General features: G+C 42.7%; 1 protein-coding gene across 1 annotated transcript in view; it reads left to right on the top strand.

Moving 5' to 3' along the window:
- The window catches only part of LOC126354612 (aminopeptidase N-like), a 111160-nt gene that overhangs the window by 34604 nt on the left and 57425 nt on the right, over nt 1-19131 (top strand). The window contains exons 6-8 of the mRNA XM_050004371.1: nt 7869-8171; nt 17880-18063; nt 18137-18293. Of these exons, the coding sequence (XP_049860328.1) occupies nt 7869-8171; nt 17880-18063; nt 18137-18293 (644 nt within the window). The remainder of the gene's footprint in view (nt 1-7868; nt 8172-17879; nt 18064-18136; nt 18294-19131) is intronic.

The following is a 19131-nucleotide window of genomic DNA, read 5'->3' on the forward strand; positions in this document are numbered from 1 at the left end:
GGGTCACCATTTCATCTGAAATCAACAAACTGCCGTAATGTAGCAAGGCGTTATCATCCCTCCACACACACACACACACACACACACACACACACACACACACACCAGCAGATGAACCTGTAGATTGTAACGAAGGTCGTAGGATCATTTGTATTTCAGTTCTTGATCACAGACACGCTATTTTGCACCGACGTTCAGATGACAGGCTGGAGATGGTGACGAACACTCACCCAGTAACATTTTTTAAACATTAATCTCTTCGATTGCCTTCCTGTATTGTAGATACAGTTTTTCTACTATGTACAGACAAGCACATGAACAACTGTAGTCTTCTTTCCTATACAGACCTCTTATTTATCGTCGAATCACAATCCGTAGATGAACAGTAACAGCAGGAACACTATTTCTGATCGAAGTAAAAATTCCCCGTACTATTCTCTAACGCAGTCATATCTTTAAAATTATGTCTTCAACGGGAACCGATGACTTGCTCTAAAGTAGCAGAGAAATCACAACCTTTCCATCTTAAGAAGCACATCTTGAAACTATCCCTCACTATTGTTCTTGTAGCAGTGCATAATAATAATAATAATAATAGCAATAACAAAGTGATGTAGTTCATGTGTAGAACATTTCAGAGTATGAAAATGAAATCTAGCAGAGAGTTTCTTCTGTTGATGTGTGTGATTGTGAAACACACAGCATGCACATCATTGATTTGTTGTTGTTGCTGTGGTCTTCAGTCCTGAGACTGGTTTGATGCAGCTCTCCACGCTACTCCATCCTGTGCAAGCTTCTTCATCTTCCAGTACTTACTTCAACCTACATCCTTCTGAATCTGTTTATTATATTCATCTCTTGGTGTCTCTCTTCGATTTTTACCCTCCACGCTGCCCTCCAGTACTAAATTGGTGATCCCTTGATGCCTCAGAATATGTCCTACCAACCAATCCCTTCTTCTAGTCAAGTTGTGCCACAAACTTCTTTTCTCCCCAATTCTGTTCAATACCTCCTCATTAGTTATGTGATCTACCCATCCAATCTTCAGCATTCTTCTGTAGCACCACATTTCGAAAGCTTCTATTCTCTTTTTGTCTAAGCCATTTATCGTCCACGTTTCACTTCGATACATGGCTACACTCCATACAAATACTTTCAGAAAAGACTTCCTGACACTTAAATCTATTTATTTTTTTATTTTTATTTATTTTTTTATTTTTATTTATTTTTTTATTGTTCCGTGCGACCACATTAAGGAGAAGTCTCCATGGACATGGAACGAGTCAATACATGAAATTATAACACGATTGTAGAAACAGATAAAATGAAATATAAGAAACATATTCAGTTGTAAATTGTAGAAACAGATAAAATGAAATACAAGAAACATATTCAGGCGACAAGTCGTTAGTTTAAATAAAGAAAATCAATAATGTAACACTGGAATTTGTTTAATTTTTTAGCTCTTCCAGGAGCTCCTCGACAGAATAGAAGGAGTGAGCCATGAGGAAACTCTTCAGTTCAGACTTAAAAGTGTTTGGGCTACTGCTAAGATTTTTGAGTTTTTGTGGTAGCTTGTTGAAAATGGATGCAGCAGAATACTGCACTCCTTTCTGCACAAGAGTCAAGGAAGTGGATTCCACATGCAGATTTGATTTCTGTCTAGTATTAACTGAGTGAAAGATGCTAACTCTTGGGAATAAGCTAATATTGCTAACAACAGACGACATTAAAGAAAACATATACTGTGAGGGCAATGTCAAAATTCCCAGACTATTGAATAGGGGTTGACAAGAGGCTTTCGACCTTACACCACACATAGCTCGAACAGCCCGTTTCTGAGCCAAAAATACCCTTTCAGAATCAGAAGAATTACCCCAAAAAATAATACCATATGACATAAGCGTATGAAAATATGCGAAGTAGACTACTTTTCGTGTTGAAATGTTACTTATTTCAGATACTGTTCTAATGGTAAATAAAGCAGCATTTAGTTTCTGAACAAGATCCTGGACATGGGCTTTCCACAACCTTACTATCTATCCGAACGCCTAGGAACTTGAACTGTTCCGTCTCGCTTATAATATGCCCATTCTGTCTGATCAAAATATCAGTTCTTGTTGAATTGTGAGTTAGAAACTGTAAAAACTGAGTCTTACTGTGATTTAGCTTCAAATTATTTTCCACAAGCCACGAACCTATTTCATGAACTACATTATTTGATAATGTTTCAATATTACACAAGATCCTTCACTATCAAGCTGGTGTCATCAGCAAACATAAATATTTTTGAATCACCTGTAATACTAGAAGGCATATCATTTATATAAATAAGAAACACCAGTGGCCCCAGCACCGACCCTTGGGGAGCGCCCCATTTAACAGTGCCCCATTGGGACTGAACATCACTACCACTCTCGATATTGCGGAGAATTACCTCGATGTTATCAAATTTCTCTTCTTCACGAACGCTTTCCTTGCCATTACCAGTGTACATTTTGTATCCTCTTACTTCGACCATCCTCAGTTATTTTGCTCCCCAAATAGCAAAACTCCTTTATTACTTTAAGCGTCTCATTTCCTAATCTAATACCCTCAGCCTCACCCGATTTAATTCGACGACATTCCATTATCCTCGTTTTGCTTTCGTTGATGTTCATTGATTGAATAACATAGGGGAGAGGCAACAACACAGTCTCACTCCCTTCCCAAGCACTGCTTCCCTTTCATGTCCCTCGACTCTTATAACTGCCATCTGGTTTCTGTACAAATTGTAAATAGCCTTTCGCTCCCTGTATTTTACCGCTGCCACCTTTAGAATTAGAAAGAGAGTATTCCAGTCAACATTGTCAAAAGCTTTCTCTACGTCTACAAATGCTAGAAACGTAGGTTTGCCTTTCCTTAATCTATTTTCTAAGATAAGTTGTAGGGTCAGTATTGCCTTACGTGTTCCAACATTTCTACGGAATCCAAACTGATCTTCCCCGATGTCGGCTTCTCAAAGTTTTTCCATTCGTCTGTAAAGAATTCGCGTTAGTATTTTGCAGCTGTGGCTTATTAAACTGATAATTCGGTAATTTTCACATCTGTCAACACCTGCTTTCTTTGGGATTGGAATTATTATGTTCTTCTTGAAGCCTGTCTCGTGGGCCCCTACCACCACGACACAGCGCGCCCCCAGGTTGCTGATAGGGGATACGACCTTCAGATATGAAGGGCAGCTGCGAATACAAGAAATAAGCAGTCGCAGGCGATGGCGTGATGCACCATCCCTGTTTCTTCCCCTCTTACTATCAAATCTATTCATCAACCATCAGCAACATTTATGGGCATGGGTCCCTTTGAAGTAAAATAAGACAGCGACAGATGGAGAAAAGACGTTGCTGCGGTAATGGGCTCTCGAGTCCTGTATGACCAGTGAGTGAGTGAGTGTGTGAGTGTGAGTTGAAGTCTGCGGGTATTCCGCCTGTCTCATACATCTTGCTCACCTGATGGTACGGTTTTGTCAGGACTGGCTGTCCCAAGCCTGTCAGTAGTTCTAATGGAATGTTGTCTACTCCGGGGCCTTGTTTCGACTCAGGTCTTTCAGTGCTCTGTCAAACTCTTCACGCAGTATCATATCTCCCATTTCATCTTCATCTTCACCCTCTTCCATTTCCATAATATTGTCCTCAAGAACATCGCCCTTGTATAGACCGTTTCCACCTTTCTGCTTTCGCTTCTTTGCTTCGAACTGGGTTTCCATCTGAGCTCTTGATATTCATGCAAAGTGGTTCTCTTTTCTCCAAAGGTCTCTTTAATTTTCCTCTAGGCAGTATCTATCTTACCCCTAGTGATATACGCCTCTACATCCTTACATTTGTCCTCTAGCCATCCCTGTTTAGCTATTTTCCTCTTACTGTCGATCTCATTTCTGTGATGTTTGTATTCTTTTTTGCCTGCTTCATTTACTGAATTTTTGTATTTTCTCCTCTCATCAATTAAATTCAGTATCTCTTCTGTTACCCAAGGATTTCTATTAGCCCTCGTCTTTTTACCTACTTGATCCTCTGCTGCCTTCACTATTTCATCTCTCAAAACTAGCCATTCGTCTTCTACTGTATTTCTTTCCCCCATTCTTGTCAATGGTTCCCTAATGCTCTCCCTGAAACTCTGTACAACCTCTGGTTCTGTCAGTTTACCCGGGTCCCATCTCCTTAAATTCCCACCTTTTTGCAGTTTATTTAGATTTAATCTACAGTTCATAACCAATAGATTGTGGTCAGAGTCCACGTCTGTCCCTGGAAATGTCTTACAATTTAAAACCTGTCTTACCAATATATAATCTATCTGAAATCTGTCACTATCTACAGGTTTCTTCCATGTATACAACCTTCTTTTATGATTCTTAAACCAAGTGTTAGCTATGATTAAGTTATGCTCTGTGCAAAATTCTACCAGGCGGCTTCCTCTTTGATTCCTTACCCCCATTCCATATTGACCTACTACTTTTCCTTCTCTTCCTTTTCCTACTGTCAAATTCCAGTCACCCATGACTATTAAACTTTCGTCTCCCTTCACTATTTGAATAATTTCTTTTATCTCATCATACATTTCTTCAATTTCTTCGTCATCTGCAGAGCTGGTAGGCATATAAACTTGTACTACTGTAGTAGGCGTGGGCTTCGTGTCTATCTTGGCCACAATAATGCGTTCACTTACGCTGTTTGTAGTAGCTTACCCGCATTCCTATTTTTTTTATTCATTATTAAACCTACTCCTGCATTACCCCTACTTGATTTTGTGTTTATAACCCTGTATTCAACTGACCAGAAGTCTTGTTCCTCCTGGCACCGAAATTCACTAATTCCCACTATATCTAAATTTACCCTATCCATTTCCCTTTTTAAATTTTCTAACCTACCTGCCCGATTAAGGGATCTGACATTCCATGCTCCGATCCGTAGAACGCCAGTTTTCTTTCTCCTGATAACGGCGTCCTCCTGAGTAGTCCCCGCCCGGAGATCCGAATATGGGACTATTTTACCTCCGGAATATTTTACCCAAGAGGATGACATCATTCCGCCATCATCATTTAACCATACAGTAAAGATTCATGCCCTCGGGAAAAATTACGGCTGTAGTTTCCCCTTGCTTTCAGCCGTTCGCAGTACCAGCACAGCAAGGCCGTTTTGGTTATTTTTACAAGGCCAGATCAGTCAATCATCCAGACTGTTGCCCCTGCAACTACTGATAAGGCAGCTGCCCCTCTGCAGGAACCACACGTTTGTCTGGCCTCGCGACAGATACCCATCCGTTGTGGTTGCCCCTACGATACGGCTATCTGTATCGTTGCAAGCCTCCCCACCAACGGCAAGGTCCTTGGTTCATGGAGGGAGGATCATTGATTTATAGAAAATAAATCATTAATTCTATAAATCATTGATTTATAGAAGTGGAACGGTGTGCTCTTACGTATAGTTCCTTATAAACTGATCTGCTATATTCAGAAGTAAATTTTCAACACTTAGCATTCAGAAAATATTTATATATACTGTTTTCCTGTAAGTGAAGTCTAAAAGCAGGTACCGAAGCCGCTAATAAGAAACAATATATATTCCAATTTGCTGGTAAGAATGTGTATCAACCATTATTCCTATACATTCCAGAAAGAAAAGTAGGAGACTTAAATCACTTTCTGTTTTTATGCAGTTTTTCCGAAACACTGCAAGATCGTCGTACCTTCTTCAAGGTTTGCATTAGGGCGTTCAAACTGCACAGTTGACCGCTGCACGTGATGGGAATTTGTATGCGCATCGTGGTTTGGTTTACCGACAAAGCCCACTTTCATTTGAATGGGTTTGTTAGTAATCAAAAATGGCGCATTTGGGGGACTGATAATCCGCTGTTCGCGTTCGAGAAGTCTCTTCACCCTCAACGGGTTACTGTATGGTGTGCAGTGTCCAGTGGTGGAATAGTTGGTGCTATATTCCTTATATTCGTTGGTGGCACGGTGACTGCCGAACGGCACGTGAAACTTTTGTAAGATGATTTCATCCGCATTATCTAAAATGACCCTGCTTTCGACAAGATGTGGTTCATTCAAGACGAAGCTAGACCCATCGAAGCAGGGGAGTGTTTGACGTCCTGGAGGAGCACATAAGGGATCGAATTCTGGCTGTGTGGTACCCAGAGTCCATTGACATGGTCCCCGATGGCCGCCATATTCTCCGGATCTGAAAATATGCGATTCCTTTTTGTGGAGCTATATTAAGACAAGGTGTACAGCAATAACCCCAACCCGTTGCAGACCTGATGTCATCGACACTTCAGAGGGCCATGCAGAATTTCGCAATTCGTCTGCGCCACATGATTGCCAATGACGGCAGGCATATCAAACATGTCACGTAAATCGGAATATCTGTAGTGAAGTTTACATATGAATGAAGTTTTTTGCTTCAAATAGTTCACTAATTCCAGAATGAGATTTTCACTCTGCAGTGGTGTGTGCGCTGATATGAAACTTCCTGGCAGATTAAAACTGTGTGCCCGACCGAGACTCGTACTCGGGACCTTTGCCTTTCGCGGGCAAGTGCTCTACCATCTGAGCTACCGAAGCACGACTCACGCCCGGTACTCACAGCTTCACTTCTGCCAGTACCTCGTCTCCTACCTTCCAAACTTTACAGAAGCTCTCCTGCGAACCTTGCAGAACTAGCACTCCTGAAAGAAAGGATATTGCGGAGACATGGCTTAGCCAGAGCCTGGGCGATGTTTCCAGAATGAGATTTTCACTCTGCAGTGCAGTGTGGGCTGATATGAAACTTCCTGGCAGATTGCCCGCGAAAGGCAAAGGTCTCGAGTACGAGTCTCGGTCGAGCACACAGATTTAATATGCCAGGAAGTTTCATATCAGCGCACACTCCGCTGCAGAGTGAAAATCTCATTCTGGAAACATCCCCCAGGCTGTGGCTATGCCATGTCTCCGCAGTATCCTTTCTTTCAGGAGTGCTAGTTCTGCAAGGTTCGCAGGAGAGCTTCTGTAAAGTTTGGAAGGTAGGAGACGAGGTACTGGCAGAAGTGAAGCTGTGAGTATCGGGCGTGAGTCGTGCTTCGGTAGCTCAGATGGTAGAGCACTTGCCCGCGAAAGGCAAAGGTCCCGAGTACGAGTCTCGGTCGGGCACACAGTTTTAATCTGCCAGGAAGCTTCACAGAAGCTGTTCTTCTAATCTTGCAGAACTAACACTCCTGGAAGCGGGATATTGCACAGGTATGGCTTAGCCACAGCCTGGTAGTTTGGAAGTCAGGAGACGAGGTACTGGCAGAACTGAAGCTGTGAGGGCGGGTCGTGAGTCACGCTTGGGTAGCTCAGTTGGTAGAGCACTTTTCCGCGAAAGGCAAAGGTCCCGAGTTAGAGTCTCGGTCCGGCACACAGTTTTAATCTGCCAGGAAGTTTCAGTTCACTAATTGTCACACAGTACCTCTACAGCTTGAGAAACTATAGGTGCTCCTCCCAGCAAGAGCACCAGGTCTACTCCTTCATGAAGATATTCGAATTTATAAGGCCCTTCTTGATTCTGCATGGCAGAGGAGGCCGTTCATAAGATTTGCAATACTATCAGAAGTTGTATAACTAATGTCACGATGGGTGTATATTTCCAAAGTCTATTTCGTTCTGTTTTTTTTTAATTTTTTGTTTAAGGTACTATTTCGTCTAGAATTATTTTCAGAATTTATTATGTGTCTATGTGGATTCATTATTTTGCAGATTCTTGCTATTGTGAAATTTCCGTATGTTTATGTTCCTATCAAATTGTCGGCGGTATAGAAGCTGATGGTACGTAGTTCTGTAGATCTCAACATTAACTTAGACTGCTTTCTCGTTCCAGCCCAGACGAGGATGGCTTCCGCACGTTCCAGTTCGAGGAGACGCCCCCAATGAGCGCCTACCTGCTGGCCTGGGTCGTGCTGAACACGTCCAGCTTGGTGTCGCCCTCGGACCCTGGCACGACCATTTGGACGGTGGACAGCACGCTGCCCCAGGCCGTCTACTCCAGCATTATCACGCCCAGTACCGTCTCTGCGATGGAGCAGCTGGTGGGCGTGCCTTACACACTGACTAAGCTGGACCATGTCGCCATTCCCAGCTTCATCGAGGGGGGCATGGAGAACTGGGGGCTCATCACCTACACGTGAGTACAGTTACTGTCTCTCACACTCCTATACCAGAGCTCCAAAGAGGGAGGAATGGATAGCGAGGAGCTGACCACGTGCAGAGGAGTACAGCTGCGCATCTAATTGAGCCAAACATATACGACTAGAGGCAAATCCTGCCTTACTTCCAAATCCCAGAGATTTATAGAGGGAAGCAAGGAGAAATTGTGCTCATCACGTGCACTTCAGTACAGGTGTTCCTTCCCAATATTAGAGTGCAAGCACACTTATAAAGATCAATTTCAAAAAAGTAATTCATGTAATGAAGGTTTTATTACAATCTTTAACATAATGCTGCGCTTTAGCAACCCTGAATTGTTCAGACAATAACAAATTCAGCCTTCAGTTGCAAGGTAAAAGATTAGATTACCTAGGTTTCGATACCAATAATGGTATCTTCTTCAGAACCAAATAATTTAATTTTTGTTCTGAAGAAGATGTCATTATTGGTATCGAAACCTAGGTAACCTAAAAAATTTAATTTGCAACTGAAGGCTGAATTTCTTATTGTCTGAAGGTTTTATTACGATATCCAACCTAAGAAACTAAGTTGGCGTAACTTTTGCGTTACGAGGTATTATGGTGCTGGCCTCACAGATCGACCGCCGTCTTGTGTCCAATTGTGACTTGCAATTCTTTTCAATAACATTTACTAGTTCTAAAAACATTCATTGATTGCGGCATTTGCAGCCACTTTGACATACACATAAGGGGCTATCAAAAGGTTTCCGTTCGAAGGCCATACAGTCCGGAACTTCTACGCCAATCGGGTAAAATATCAGTGAGCATTGGATCAGCCATCTTACCGACGCACCAGGCTGAGGATACCCGTTTGGTAAAAGACTGCGTCCAGCTGCGCGAAGAAGTCCGCAACCGCCTGTTGCACATCCTCGTACGACAGGCATGATTGACCCTTCCAGGCCTCTCTTGACGGACAGAAGGCGTGATAATGGCATGAAGAGAGATCAGGACTACAGGGCGGGTCCTCAAGTGTATCCCACTTGAGTTGCCGTAGCTTCTGCGTTACGAGGCATTGTGGTGCTGGCCTCACAGATCGACCGCCGTCTTGTGTCGAATCGTGACCAGCACGGGACTTGGCGCACCATTCCGGAACGGTGGTTTTCGACTTGGTTGATTCTCCGATGGATGTCTACGATTGTTTGCCCATCGGCAGCCAAGAAAAGACGAACAGCACGCTGGAGTTGTTTGGACGGATCAAGCAATAACGTCTTCGTAGTTCAAGGTTCTACATTTACCACACCTCATTGGAAAGATGCGAATGCCACACTAATACCTTGCCTACATGTCGGTGCTTATATACCCGCACTGGAATCGCGCTACGTCGCACATACGCAGTAGACTCTGCGACGGTGTCGGATGCGAATATCTTGACCTCCGCTATTGGGTGTGGTATTGTAGGGTTCCCATTAATAGGTGCACTACACGCAGGAAGCGGCTATTAGGGTAGCGGAATACGTGTGGCGTGCACATGGGGCTTTTTTAGGCTACCCCACCCTTGGGATCAAAGACGATTTACATGTTACATCAGCCACAGCGACCTTGGAGAATCTTGGTCCTTGCAGATCAGAGACAGAGAAGTTGATACGATTTTGCAAAAACAGTCATAATGTCTGATGGGAAGCAGCGAACAGTGATCATACGATGTTACTTATAATCCATCTTGATTGCAAAATTTTTATTCATATGACCGGTTTCGGTTCAGATCTGATATTTCGGTTACGCAGCACGTGAAAGTTGCTGGAATTGGAACGGAATTCTCCTATAACCGAAATTTCAGATCTGAAGATGGCTCTGGATGGACCGAAACCGGTCATATGAATAAAAATTTTGCAATCAAGATGGATTATAAGTAACATAATATGATTTTAGTAAACTGCAGGAGCATCCAAGGAAAGGTTCCAGGATTAGAATAGCCTGCTGAAGATAACCTTCAGATACTATTGGGAACAGAAAACTGGTTGAAACCAGACGGCAATGACAACGAAATCGTAAGTTCAGATTGGAATGTTTATCGTAAGGATAGGTTAGTCGCCAATGGAGGCGGCGTGTTTATTGCAGTAAAAAAAATCGATAAAGTCTAGCGAGGTTGTCACAGATTCCGAATGTGAGTTAATCTGAGTGAAATTAAGTATCAAAGAACGGTCAAAAATAGTGATCGGATGCTTTTATAGACCACCTGGGTCAGGATCTGTAGTTGTAGAGCGCTTCAGACAAAACTTGCAAAATAGCATTAGTAATTTCCCTGATCATACCGTTGTAAAAGAGGGTGACTTCAACTTGCCAGGTATACATTGGGAGTGTTATGCTACCAAAACTAGTGCCAGAGACAGGGAAACGTGTGGCATTACCTTGAGCAGATAGTTGGAGAACTCATTCGTGAGCGTAACGTCTTAGACCTCAAGGCAAGAAACAGACCTAAACTTACTGAATCAGTTAATGTAGAGGGCCGGCCGCAGTGACCGAGATGTTCTAGGCACTTCAGTCTGGAACCGCGCGACTGCTACGGTCGCAGGTTCGAATCCTGCCTCGGGCATGGATGTGTGTGGTGTCCTTAGATTAATTAGGTTCAAGTAGTTCTAAGTTTTAGGGGACTGATGACCTCCGATTTTAAGTCCCATAGTGCTCAGAGCCATTAACGTAGAGGAAGGTGTCAGTGATCATAAGGCTGTGACAGCATCAATGACGACGGGTCCTGCAAGGAATGTTAAGGAAGGTACGAAGATATATTTGCTCAGTAAGGGTGACAGGATACAAGTTTCAGAATATCTCAGCACTCAACATCAAATATTCGGCGATGTAGACTAAGGTTTGGAGAACAAATGGAAAAAATTCAAAGGCATCGTTCAATATGCCCTAGACATGTTCTGAGTAAGAGGACTGGGAAGGGAAAGATCCACCGTGGTTTAATAGCAGTGTTAGAAAAGCGGTACGTAAAGAAAGAGCACTTCATCTCAGGTTCAAGAGCAGTAAAAACCTAGCTGACAAACAAAGCTGAACGAAGGGAAAATGAGCGTAAGAAGAGCAATGAGAGAAGCGTTCAATGATTCTGAGAGTAAGACGTAGTCGACCGACCTGAGTAAAAACCCTAAGAGATTTTGGTCGTATGTAAAATCACTAAGTGGGTCAAAATCATCTATTCATTCTCTCAGCGAACACACCGGCACCGGGAGGGAAGATAATAGAGAGAAGGCCAAAATACTGAATTTGGTATTCTGAAGTTGTTTTACCGCGGAAGACCATAACACTGTGACTCCTTTCAATCGCCGTATGAACATTGAAATGGCAGATACTGAGATAACCGATCGCGAAATTGAAAAGCAGCTACAATCGTTTAGTAGCGGAAAAGCTTGAGGACAAGATGAGATACCTGTAACATTCTATAAAGATTATGCAAAAGAACTTGCTCCACTTCTAGCAGTAATTTATCGTAGATCACTTGAGCAACGAAAGGTACCTAAAGACTGGAAAAAGAAGGCACAGGTCATTCCCGTTTTTAACAAAGGCCGTAAGACAGATCCACACAACCATAGACCTACATTTCTGGAAATTGAAATAAGAACACCGTGAATTCATTGTCCCAGGAAGGGGAAACTTCATTGACACATTCCTGGGGTCAGATACATCACATGATCACACTGACAGAACCACAGGCACATAGACACAGGCAACAGAGTATGCACAATGTCGGCACTAGTACAGTGTATATCCACCTTTCGCAGCAATGCAGGCTGCTATTCTCCCATGGAGACGATCGTAGAGATGCTGGATGTAGTCCTGTGGAACAGCTTGCCATGCCATTTCCACCTGGCGCCTCAGTTGGACCAGCGTTCGTGCTGGACGTGCAGACTGCGTGAGACGACGCATCATCCAGTCCCAAACATGCTCAATGGGGGACAGATCCGGAGATGTTGCTGGCCAGGGTAGTTGACTTACACCTTCTAGAGCACGTTGGGTGGCACGGGATACATGCGGACGTGCATTGTCCTGTTGGAACAGCAAGTTCTCTTGCCGGTCTAGGAATGGTAGAACGACGGGTTTGATGACGGTTTGGATGTACCGTGCACTATTCAGTGTCCCCTCGACGATCACCAGAGGTGTACGGCCAGTGTAGGAGATCGCTTCCCACACCATGATGCCGGGTGTTGGCCCTGTGTGCCTCGGTCGTATGCAGTCCTGATTGTGGCGCTCACCTGCACGGCGCCAAACACGCATACGACCATCATTGGCACCAAGGCAGAAGCGACTCACTTCGCTGAAGACGACACGTCTCCATTCGTCCCTCCATTCACGCTTGTCGCGACACCACTGGAGGCGGGCTGCACGATGTTGGGGCGTGAGCGGAAGACGGCCTAACGGTGTGCGGGACCGTAGCCCAGCTTCATGGAGACGGTTGCGAATGGTCCTCGCCAATACCCCTGGAGCAACAGTGTCCCTAATTTGCTGGGAAGTGGCGGTGCGGTCCCCTACGGCACTACGTAGGATCCTACGGTCTTGGCGTGCATCCGTGCGTCGCTGCGGTCCGGTCCCAGGTCGACGGGCACGTGCACCTTCCGCCGACCACTGGCGACAACATCGATGTACTGTGGAGACCTCACGCCCCACGTGTTGAGCAATTCGGCGGTACGTCCACCCGGCCTCCCGCATGCCCACTATACGCCCTCGCTCAAAGTCCGTCAACTGCACATACGGTTCACATCCACGCTGTCGCGGCATGCTACCAGTGTTAAAGACTGCGGTGGAGCTCCGTATGCCACGGCAAACTGGCTGACACTGACGGCGGCGGTGCACAAATGCTGCGCAGCTAGCGTCATTCGACGGCCAACACCGCGGTTCCTGGTGTGTCCGCTGTGCCGTGCGTGTGATCATTGCTTGTACAGCCCTCTCGCAGTGTCCGGAGCAAGTATGGTGGGTCTGACACACCGGTGTCAATGTGTTCTTTTTTCCATTTCCAGGAGTGTATATCGTTGACGTCAATCTGTTGTAGAATTATGGAACATGTTTTCTGCTCAATTATTATGACGTTTATGGAAAATTAACAGCTCCTCTATAAAAATCAACGTGGATTCCGCAAACAGAGATCCTGCGAAACTGAACTCGCTCTGTTCCTCTATGAGATCCATAGCGCAGTGGTCAACGGTTGATGCCATGTTCCTTGATTTCAGGAACCCATTTTACACCGTCCCGGACTACGGTTTAATGAAAAATATTCGGAGAATATATATATATAGCGTCGGATGCTCTTTAAGGCTATTTGCAGATGATGCAGTTGTCTCTGTCAAAGTAGCAACGCCAGAAGATAGTAAGAATTTGAGAACGACCTAAGAGAATTGATGAATGGTGAAGGTTCTAGCAGTTCCCTCTGAACGTAAATAAATGTAACATATTGCGCATACACAGGAACAGAAATCCACTACTGTACAGCTACACTATTGATGACAAACAGCTGGAGAAAGCGTCTGCCGTAAAATATCTAGGCGTTACTATCCAGAGCGACCTTAAGTGGAACAATCCATATAGAACAGTGGGAAAAGCAGGCGCCAGACTCAGATTCATGGGAAGAATCTTAAGGAAATGTAACTCATCCACGAAAGAAGTGGCTTATTAGGCGCTTGTTCGCCCGATTCTTGAGTATTGCTCATCTATCTGGGATCCCTACGAGATAGGACTGACAGAGGAGTTAGAGAAGATCCAACGAAGAGCGGCGCGTTTCGTCACGGAATCGTTTAGCTGGCGAGAGGGCTTCACGGGGAATCTAAATGAACTCCACTGGCAGTTGTTATAAGAGAGGCGTTGTGCATCACGGAGAGAGCTACTATTGAAATTTCGGGACAGTACTTTTCAGGAGGAATCTGACAACATATTACTTACCCCCACATACATCTCGCGTACTGGCCACGAGGAGAAAATTCGAGTAATTAGAGCCAATACAGAGCCTTACCGACAATTTTTCTTCCCACGCTCTATTCGGAGGTATCAGATAGTAGTACCGTAAGTACCCTCTGCCACACACCATGAGGTGGCTTGCGGAGTATGATGTAGATTCAGAGGCACATGTAAACAACGCCCTCAAACGCATACTTTTCGATTGGTCCTCGTAGAGTAGACAATCTGGCTGCCAAACCAGATTAAAGAATGTTGTACTTGCTTTTGTTTTTGCAGAAATTTCCTAGTTCCGGATCACCGCTAAACTGATTGCAGATCCCCTCAAATCTTATTCTGAAACCATTAACACATTTCCATCATATCCTTATATTGAGAATAAAACAGTAACATATCCATGGTTAACATCATCATAAGTTATTCTAACCATTCACAGGTTCCTCTCACCATTCCTATCTTCATTTGATACTGAGTCTGCTTGCGTCTTATACATTTTGAATAGTAATAATAAATTGTAGTACTGAAATAATACACAGCGTGTTGTTCCTTCCTATTTTGTTCTCTCCGTCCTCCCTACCTACCATAGGTGTTTTCAGAATTCCTTTTTCTTGGAGTATTTATCCCACACAGTTTCCTTTCCTTTTCTTGACCAGGTTTAAGAAAGTTTCTTGTTCCTGTATCATTTCCATTACTCCACTGCTCTTCACTTTAACTACCTATTTTACTTTTTCCATCCTCCGCAAAAACCCACATCTCGAATGTTTCTATCTTGTCTGTTTTTCTTTCGTTCAATGTCCACCGTTCACAGATAAGCACCCGACCTGAAGCACTTGACCAACATTTTCCTGAACTCCAATTCAACTTTACTGCATCACAAAAATTTCTTTTTCAGGAGAGCCAACTTCTCCATTACAGTTATTGATCTTATTTCGTTTTCACTGGCCTAGTTAGCAGCTAACAAGCACCCCAAGGTATCTGTTGGGGGAGAGTGTAGTATAATGGAGCACTTTTCAGACATTGGCACTGTAATAGAAGCCTAATATATTTTCTTATGCCATTATGAAATGACAACATTCACTTTATGTGTACAGCATTTTTTTCAGAAATTACGGAAACGATTCCGGAACAGTAAGGTTTTTCTTAAAGTGAAAAACTGTTAAAAATACAGCATTGTCATACATTCAGAAACAAATATTCTATTAAAATGAAATAATACTGCAATCGAGAAAAATAAATAATGTGTTACATTTTTACTCTGCTTTAAGCCAATAATCAGTAAGTGGGAAGAAGTATTATCAAAAACCAGTTACAAGATAGAAACATTTTAAAATATAAGCCATTGGTAACTAACACAAATATCCATTGTCGAGACAGGGAAAATTGCAGAAGTCATTAAAGAAACTTCGTTCATTTGGCAATATCATGTGTCCCATGGTAGAAGACCTTTCAGTTCGAGGTGCAAAATGGTGCATGACAGGCGAAGTATGGCTTAACTGTCCACACGGTCTGTAGCTAGTTTTATGAATATACAGAGTTTCCCTTACGATAAAACTCTGTACTCCAAGAGCACACCCAGACGAAAGCCACTGCGAGTGTGAGGAAACTGTTGGTTTTTACATTATGATGCGGTACCATAATCATAAAACTTTCATGCTAACTGACTCTGGCCGCGGAAGCGTACACAGTTATAAATATCTTCCAAATGGATTTAATATGTATATCATGCGGCATTTAATGTGTAGGACTCATAACATTTACAAAGGCTGCACAGTACACAACCTTGCATCTCACAACTACAAAAACAACAGAAAATACTTAAGGTGGTTTGTTGTGCATGTTCCTTCATGTGATTCTAAAATTGGTCACTATACTGAAACACCGATCAGGAAGTAACATGTCTTTCTATATAAACTATCCTCCAGGTACGACACTTTCTTTTACAGTGCGATAACTTCAACTTGACCATCTGTTGTTTTAACTTAAATATTTTCTTTGACATGTACTCTACATCTTAGTTTAATTTATATTAATTTCAGTTCTGTTCTCTTGCAATGCTTCTTAAAGACTGCATAGTGTTCTTTGAAAAGATATTGTTCTACCTTCAAGAAGTACAGTGTCATCAGAAAATCTGACGCAGTTGATCTTGTGGCCTCCTAAACATACTTCTTTTTCCTATACATAATACTTCTAGCGTCTTCATTATCTAGTCTAGTCTTTGATAAACATGGTGAACAGAGTGGCTGAAAGACAACAGCCCTTATTAACTCTTCTTCCGAATTCAAATCAGGCATTTTTTAGCTTCATCGTTGGTTAGTGCTTTGTGTATAAGTCCTTACTTAGTCTCTTGACCTTCCAATTCACTTTCTAACCAATTGCTTAGGTTGACAGATGCTTCGCAGCAGTGTGGTTTCACTCGTCCCGCACTTAATAGCGGCACGAGCAACGCAGTGATATCTAGTGCATTGATCTTAATACTCCCAAGTGTGACATACACAACACAGATTTGTTGGTCTTTCTTCTTTAGTTTCACCGTTACTACTGTTAAATATAAATTATCATGAAATCACAGGCTGACTATTTTGCTTTGTAGAGGAAGAGGCACAATCTTATAGAGCGTTTATTTAATTGACTTTCGTATGACTGTTAATTACAATGGTTTCGTATTATTTCATTGCACGTATTCTTTGCATGCGCTTTGTTCACTTTACCTTCGTTAGACTGAAGTGCAACAGCTACAGCCATCACTTAGCTAACAATAACATATATGATATTATTTGAACAGCGTGGAATCTGTACAAATTATGCCATAGCGGGTATATTATTTTAATGTAAATATTTATTTTATTGATTTTTAATAGGTATTAAATTAGTCTGAAACTACAATTTACATTGATTTATACTTTAGAAGTACCCTAGCATTTTTTGAGCTTGTTAAGAACAGCAAACGTTTGTAAAATAATAGAATTAATTGCATTATATATTCTGAGGAATACGTGATACTTTTGTGCCGCACTTCATCTTAATCTGAGAGCGGCGTTGCAGCAGTTTTACATTAACTCATGATGACGCTATGATTTTTCCTATAGGTTGTCGAAATGAAGGTTTCTGTTCCCTATTTTGGTAAAAATCGCTATTCATAAGTATCTTGATAGCTCGACAAAGCATTGCACCTTTTAGCAATCTGACTGCCTAGTGAGGAATGGAATCAAAATCCATAACTGGTGGCTTGTGTAACTTTGTACTTCACGTTGTGCTCAGTGTGAATCACGTAAGAGATTTTTAGAGGGTTTTCGACTGCTACAGTTACTAAACACATTTTATTTTGCTTTCCTCTTGAAATATAAACATTATTTGGAGATTTTTAATATTCCACGTGTACAGCTGAACTTCAACAGATTACAGTCTGACTAATAGTGCTAACTGATTCAAGATGATTGGCTGATAGAAACAACGGCATCTTCACAAAGCTGAGTTATTTTGCTGTAACTGTTTGTGAAATTTTACAGGCATTTTACGCAGTATCGTTTTCATATGGTAACAAACATGCATTTATGTTTTCTCATAGTTTTCACGTTTTCTGAATACTTATGTCTGTAATGTACAATATGTTATCACGTTTTCGTAGGTACACTATCCTCTGGGTACAACATTCACCTCTACACTATGTTCCCTCCACCCTGGTCAGTACATAGGTGTACACCTAGAAGGACATGTCAATAGATGTAGGTGCTGACACCCCGTCAGCGTTGGCGGTGCAGTGGATGACAATGTGCTGCCTTCTGTAGGCAGGGCAGCCTCCTGGTGCTGGAGAACAACACGTCGGAGGCGACCAAGGAGCAATCCCTGGGCACCATCCAGCACGAGGTGGCCCACCAGTGGTTCGGGGACCTGGTCACCTGCGACTGGTGGAACGTCCTCTGGCTCAACGAGGGCTTCGCCACCTACTTCCAGTGGATCGCTACCGACGTGGTGAGTTCCCACGCGCTGCTGTGGAGTTCTCACAGCGATCGCAGAGAGTGTTGACGTGTGTCTGTGTGCGCAGGTGGAGCCCACGTGGCGCCAGCGAGAGGTTTTCGCGGTGACCACTCTGCTGCAGACCGCCATGACGGCCGATGTCAGCGGCGAAGAGTACCCACTCACCAAGAACCCCAACATCACAGCTGACCAGGCCTTCATGGATTACAACATTTACCAGAAGGGTAAGCAGCACAGCTCATTAGATTTTATCTTTTCTTTTCACACTGCTTCAAAATTTCGAGGAAAATATTGCTTTGGTGCTTCTTTTTTTGATAAATGGAAATTTATATACGTGAATTTCAATCTACTCGAAATTATCTGATGACTATTAAAACAAAGTGTAATTAGTGACACGTATGTCCACAACTACAACATCTATGTGTTATCTATACATGTCAACCAGGCAGTGTTCTGTTCTTCTTTATGCAATCCAGTCATTGTCTTGTAGTATTTCCACACAGAGGATAGGCAGACGTGCGAATGCGACAATTGACAGCGAAAACTTTCCTCCAGGATCAATACAGTGCCTAGTAAGCTTGAACGTCTCAAACAGATTGGTGTAACCTTGCGACAGATGAGTCAGTTACTACGACGTATGTAAAGACATATAGCGCACTATAGATCTTTTGAGTGCACATAATATCAATGAGTTTGGTTAGAAATAAGTATAGAGCGACCTATGGATTATCTCTTGGTTTGGTTATCATGCTTCTTCACCCTCTTACATGTAAGTTACAGACTATGGCCTTTTGTTCCCATTACTTGATATATTTCGGAACAACAAAATGGATAATAATCGCCAGTAAATTAGAAAACGGCGTTCATGGAAATTAACAAAGAGAGACAAATTAGGAGGCCAACAGTACGTGAACACCATACTGCTTGCTGACGATCACGTAATTATTCAAGAAAGTGAAGATAAGTATTGATACAATTTTTTATTTATTTTAAAAATTTTGAACGGCGCTCACATGCGATTAAGTCCCTTCAGTGCCTAAAATATTATTAATATTTTTATTA

Source organism: Schistocerca gregaria, chromosome 3 (genome assembly GCF_023897955.1).
Source record: "Schistocerca gregaria isolate iqSchGreg1 chromosome 3, iqSchGreg1.2, whole genome shotgun sequence".
Taxonomy (NCBI): domain Eukaryota; kingdom Metazoa; phylum Arthropoda; class Insecta; order Orthoptera; family Acrididae; genus Schistocerca; species Schistocerca gregaria.